The 5,897-nt window shown below is 34.4% G+C and overlaps 1 protein-coding gene across 1 annotated transcript; it reads right to left on the bottom strand.

Annotated features, from left to right (window-relative positions):
• Nucleotides 1–3,979: 3,979 nt before the first annotated feature.
• Nucleotides 3,980–5,590, bottom strand: LOC145029861 (uncharacterized). The gene is made up of 2 exons (XM_078978316.1): nucleotides 5,428–5,590; nucleotides 3,980–4,467 (listed from the first exon to the last, which is right to left on the bottom strand). The coding sequence occupies exons 1-2, from the start codon at nucleotides 5,588–5,590 to the stop codon at nucleotides 3,980–3,982; spliced, it is 651 nt and encodes a 216-aa protein (XP_078834442.1).
• Nucleotides 5,591–5,897: the final 307 nt, after the last annotated feature.

A 5,897-nucleotide genomic window follows, 5' to 3' on the forward strand; every position in this document is an offset into this window, starting at 1 on the left:
GCTTACACAATAAATATAATCCAACAACTTCAGTCCTCCACATCATTAATCCTGGATTTCTATTTGCTGTTGATATACCCAATCTCAAACTCAAATTGCTTCAAGAATGTCACACCTCTCCAGTTGGTGCCCACACCGAGTTTTTAAAGACTTGAACGCGCGTCTACTCAATTCTATCGGCCGAAAATGAAGCAAGAAATTAGGGTATTTGTACAACATTGTTTGGTTTGTCAACAGCAGAAATATCAAACATTATCCCCACCAGGTTTACTCCAACCTTTACCAATTCCAACTCAAATTTGGGAGGATATCTCCATGGATTTTATTGTTGGACTGCCTATACCCAACAAATTTGATACTATCTTAGTGGTGGAGGATCATCTGAGCAAATATGCCCATTTGCTATGCTTATCTCACCCTTTTCAGCTAAAAGCATAGCTGCCCTATTCTGTAAGGAAATCATTCGTCTCATGGGTTTCCTCGCTCCATAATTTCTGATCGGGATGTTATTTTTTTTAAGTACCTTTTGGCAGGAATTATTTCGTTTGAACCAAACCAAGTTGCAGCTAAGTACTAGCTACCACCGTCAAACGGATGGTCAAACCGAAGTACTCAGTTGATGTCTCGAAGCCTATTCACGTTGTTTTGCTCATGAACAACCAACTAAATAGAGCTCTTACATCGCATGGGCAGAGTACTCGTATAACACCGAAGGGGAAACAAAAAATGTTGAATTGGAACATCAACTGATTGATCGTGATGATATGTTAAAACTTCTTCGTGTCAATCTCACTAAGGCTCAGGATCGTATGCGCAATCAAGTTAATTCTAAACGAAGAGTGGTAACTTATCAGGTTGGAGACCATGTCTTTCTAAATTCAACCCTATCAACATATATGCTTGGCCAAACGTCGTTATGAAAACCTTTCTCCTCGATTTTTTGTCATCTTGTTTGTATTGGAGACCTGCCATCTCGAATTTGGCTTTTCTTTTATAAAAGTTTGAATCATTTGCCTGCTTAATTTTCTGGTTCTTATCATATCACTTCTGCATAAATGACATGTGTTAAATCAGTCACTGCTCTTGAGAATGATACTAGTCCCAACTAGAGTGCATAAATGCCATGTGTCAAAACAATTTAAGTTTGTGTTCAACTTTTGTGTATGTTTATGAAGTGCACAGGACTTTTATGGTGTTGGCCATGAGTCTTGCCAGACAAGGAACAAACTCGATCATGAAGGTTTGTTTCAATTTTTAGTATGTTTTTTTAAATTTTTATAATAGTTAATTTATAACACTATCAAACCTAGTTTCTCGAAAATAGGTTGAAAAAGTACGATAGTGTTGATGTTCATTTCCTTGACTGTGAGTAATTTTTTTTGTTATGTAATTTACAGGTCAGCTGGCCATTCTTTTTGCATGTTTGACAGACAAAATGATTGCTGATGTTTTTGTGTTCATAAATTTGAAGTTATTCTTTATGTTCAGGTATTAATACATTTTTTTGTTGGAGTGCAATTTTACTTTTTTTGTCCCTTGTATTTAGTGTATAACGTTTGGTGTTTATATTAGAAGTGTTTGTATTTTGTAGTGGTGTCCAGCCAAACCTTTTGTCTTTGTATTTAATATTATATTAAATTATTAATACTTTGAACCTTAGAAAATGGTGTGTTATGTTCCATTTAACATGTGATACCTAAAATACCCTTACACACATCACACATATTTGTTAAAAAATATGTTATTTTTTTAGTTTTTTTACAGTGATGGATGGTATAAAACTGCACAGCTAGGGATTTTGGGCATCCGTTTTTGGACAAGGCAGGAACAGAAGCTTAACTAGGAGTGGTTTATAATTACTTATTATTTATGTTTAAAAAAGTTTCTATTAGATTTTTCTGAGTTTAGTGTTTCGTATTACATTTTTTGCATAGGAGCTATTTAGAATTACCTATTATTTATGTTTAAAAACGTTTCTATTAGATTTTTCTAACTTTGTGTTTTTCTATAACATTTGTATGCATTTAATATAGAAGAATGTGGATTTTTATGTAGTTATTTTCTAAAAAATAAATTTCTATTTACCGACGGCTTAGCTACGGAAATCCGTCGCTAAAATAGTTGTATATTCCGTCGGTAATCTGTTGAAAACATTTTCCGTTGGTATTCTGTTGAAAACCTGTTCTGTCGGGTAATCTGTTGCTATTTACCGATGGAATTTTGTAGTAGCCTTCAGAAATCCGTTACAAAAAATTAGCGACAATATGTATTTACTCATTATTCAATATCACATAATCACTTTTTGACAATGAATGTTATTTTAAGAAAATTATTGTTTTACCCTTTCTAGTGTTTTGCACTTTGACTAACCTATTCCTACTTTTTATTGTAGGATTATTTAGTGGTCAAATTTTCAACATGGAATAACCAGATTAATGCTAGCTGTAACAAAACTTATTTTCAAAGTAGAGTAAAATTACTTATATGCGCTTCTTTAATCTATTACTTCCTTAAATAAACAGAATCTCCCATGCACTAATCATAACGCTATCTGCACTGCACTGCATTTGATTGATAGTCGGGTTCTCAATATCTTATCTTTTATCAGATACTCAATTTCATAACTCATAACCACATACACACACAATACTTGGGGCATTATCTTCTTTCACAATGTATTTTAGATAAAATAAAATGACTGATTTACCATTTTTGCATAGAGGTAGCTTACACAGTGCTGAAAAACAGTCGGCTCTCTCTCAAACTTTGAAATCATTTCTAATAATCGCTAACATATAAAGATCGGTAAATATGACAGTGGGGCCAAAGAAAGACAAAAAGGGGTTAAGAGGTCATAATTTATTCCATTCACATTTCCTTCATGTTGGCTTGATGATGGAAGTGATGCATATTTTTTGTGGTTGCATTCTCATGATCTTCCTCTTTTTTGCATACTCTATATATCACATACAGGGGGGTACTCTATGGATCTTTTTCCTATAAAAAAATAAATATGCAGGTTATTTTTATTTATTTATTTATTTTTGAACGGCAAATAATACCATTAACATAAAGCAAAAAAGACTTAAGCAAGAAGCTGCCAAATACAAAGATTCAAATCCAGTATAAGAGAACATTCGTAAGAGGAGAAGTATATCAAATCGACTAATCAAGATAACCTGACTTAGATTTAAATTTAATCCACTTAAATGTGTTAATGCAAATATCATCTCGCCGAATGTTCATGTAAACAATATCATTACACGCTTTCTGAATGACCCATAAGGCGGAATAAGTAATTGCCAATTTAAGCTTTTGAATTTTTTTTTTGGTCAGTAACCTTAGAATTCAACATCTCCGGAAGATCCTAGCACGAATCAGAAGATCCTAGCATGAATAAGGAGGATTCTTGATAATCGCAGCCCACCCCACAAGCCAACTCCATAAAACCTTCACCTCATCACAGTTGAAGAAGACTTGATCTAGAGTCTCGACGCTAATATCACAAAAAGGGCATAAGGAGGAATGAACATTAATACCATGGTCCACAAGGTTTTAAAAGAGAGGGATCTTATTTTTAAATAATCTCCAAACGAAATAGCTAATTTTTAAAGGGATCCAATTCAACCACTTGAAAGAATTCTCCCCAACATTATCATGTTTATTAATCATGACACAAAACACTTTAATAGAGAAATTAATAGTAACATCATCATTCTGCCACCTGTCCGTTCCACCAACAAACTAAAAGTTGTTAAGCAAAACAATTAAATCTGAAAATTAGTCAGCCTCCCTACCTCTCCTAAGCTGTCTGGACCAGCTCCAAATCCACCTTGAACCAACATCATTCTCATTGTTGCATTTATACTTAACCACACACCTTTTATAGAATTCTTGACAATAGGTTTATCATCAATGAGTTTTAATTTATGGATTGACTTAATGCATGAAGACCAAAAGGAATTACCTCCTTCATTTTTTAATCTCTACCACCATTTGGCAAGAAGAGCCAAATTAGCCGACTAGAGAGAGAATCCACACCAAGACCTCCCTCTCTCTTAGGTTTAGTGACCAAATCCCAAGAAACCAAATTTATTTGTTTCTTTTCACCATCATTACCCCAAAGAAACCTCTTTCTAATACCATCAAGCATAAGAATGATCTTCCTTGGAGCTCTAAAGATAGAAAAATAGTACAAAGGCAATGTATTTAAGACCGAATTCACATGAGTGAGACGACCACCAAAAGACAATGCTTTCGCCTTCCAATTTGATAACCTCTTCTTAAACTTCTCCATTACTAGATTCCAATTTTTGGCAAGTTTCATATTCATCCCCACTAGAAACCCAAGATAAATAAACAGAAACGAAACGGACTCACATTTGAAGATGCTGGAAAGTTTGTTAACCTCCAAATTATCAACACCAATACCATACACCTTACTTTTGTGAAGATTCACCTTCAAAACTGAAGCAATAAGAAAGTAACGAGGTAATCTATTAAGATTCAAGCCATCTCCGTAGAAATATACATAAGATGAGATATAGGAGGTCCGTTATTTCCAAGAGAAAGACAATGAAAGTGATGAAGATCGCAAGCCATCTCCGTAGAAATATAAAGATCTTCCATGACAATAATAAATAAATAGGGAGCAACAACCTTACCTCACACCTCTACAAATATCAAACTCCTTGGTGGGAGATTCATTAACTAAAACAGAAGCCTTAATAGAAGAAATACAACCTCTAATACATCTACGCTATTTCCACCCATCCTCCATTAGCTCCATGATAAAATCTAAGAACTACCAACTCAAAGAGTCACATGCCTTGTCCAAATCAACTTTAAAAATTAAACCTTTTTCCTAACTTTTTTGGCCCATGAGACAATTTCATTGAGCAAAAACAAGCTATCCAAGATACTACTACCACTAACATATGCTGATTGCTCTTGGCTAATTATCTTGTCCAAAACAAGCTTCAACTGATTAGCAAGAATTTTGGTGAGGATCTTATACAAGCAACCCACAAGATTAATTAATCTATAATCTTTCAAAGATAACAAGTCACTGGTTTTTGGCACTAAAGAGATAAAGGAAGAGTTGCAGCCTCCTGCGAAGATACCCAAAGCCTTAAAGTCTTTAACGGACAAAATAATATCCCTTTTAATCAAGTCCCGATAATACTTCAAAAAGTTGAAGCTAAACCCATCATCCGTCCTGGCGCCTTGTCACTACTGCAACTCCAAATAGCATTACGGATCTCCTCTTCACTAAACGAAGCCGTTAGTAACTTAACATCATCAACCGACAACTTCTAGAAATGGTTACTTATGATTTTAGGAAGATTATACAATGGATCTTGAAATTTATTGGAAAAAACTTCCAAACTTCATTTTTAACTTTTTACGGCTCTGAAACCCAATCACCATCCAAATTCAGCCCATTAATTCGATTTTTCCGCTTATTATTGTTAACAATACCATGAAAAAACTTAGAGTTCTCATCGCCATCAATGTCCCATCTCAAACGAGCTTTTTGCTTCAAATGAGATCTGTAAATTGCATCTAATCCATGAATCCGATCTTCCATTTTTCACGACAATCTCTTTCTCGAGTTGTTAAGATCGCTCTTCATCAATTAATTCAATGTGATCAATTTTTGACGAAAGAAGGTTTTGCTCCTCCATCTTAACATTTTTTAATAGGCTTGAGTTTATGAGCAAATCTCCTGTAAGACTTACCAGACGGAAATGAATATTCCTAAGCCTTCTTAACAATACTATCAAAGCAATCCAAAGAAAGCCAAGAATTAAAGAAGCCAAAAGGCACTGGACCAAAATGAAAGCACTGACTAGATAACATGATAACATAATAGGCCAGTGATCAGGAAAATTTCA

The sequence above is a fragment of the Lactuca saligna genome, chromosome 2, assembly GCF_052625555.1.
Source record: "Lactuca saligna cultivar CGN05327 chromosome 2, ASM5262555v1, whole genome shotgun sequence".
Taxonomy (NCBI): Eukaryota; Viridiplantae; Streptophyta; class Magnoliopsida; order Asterales; family Asteraceae; genus Lactuca; species Lactuca saligna.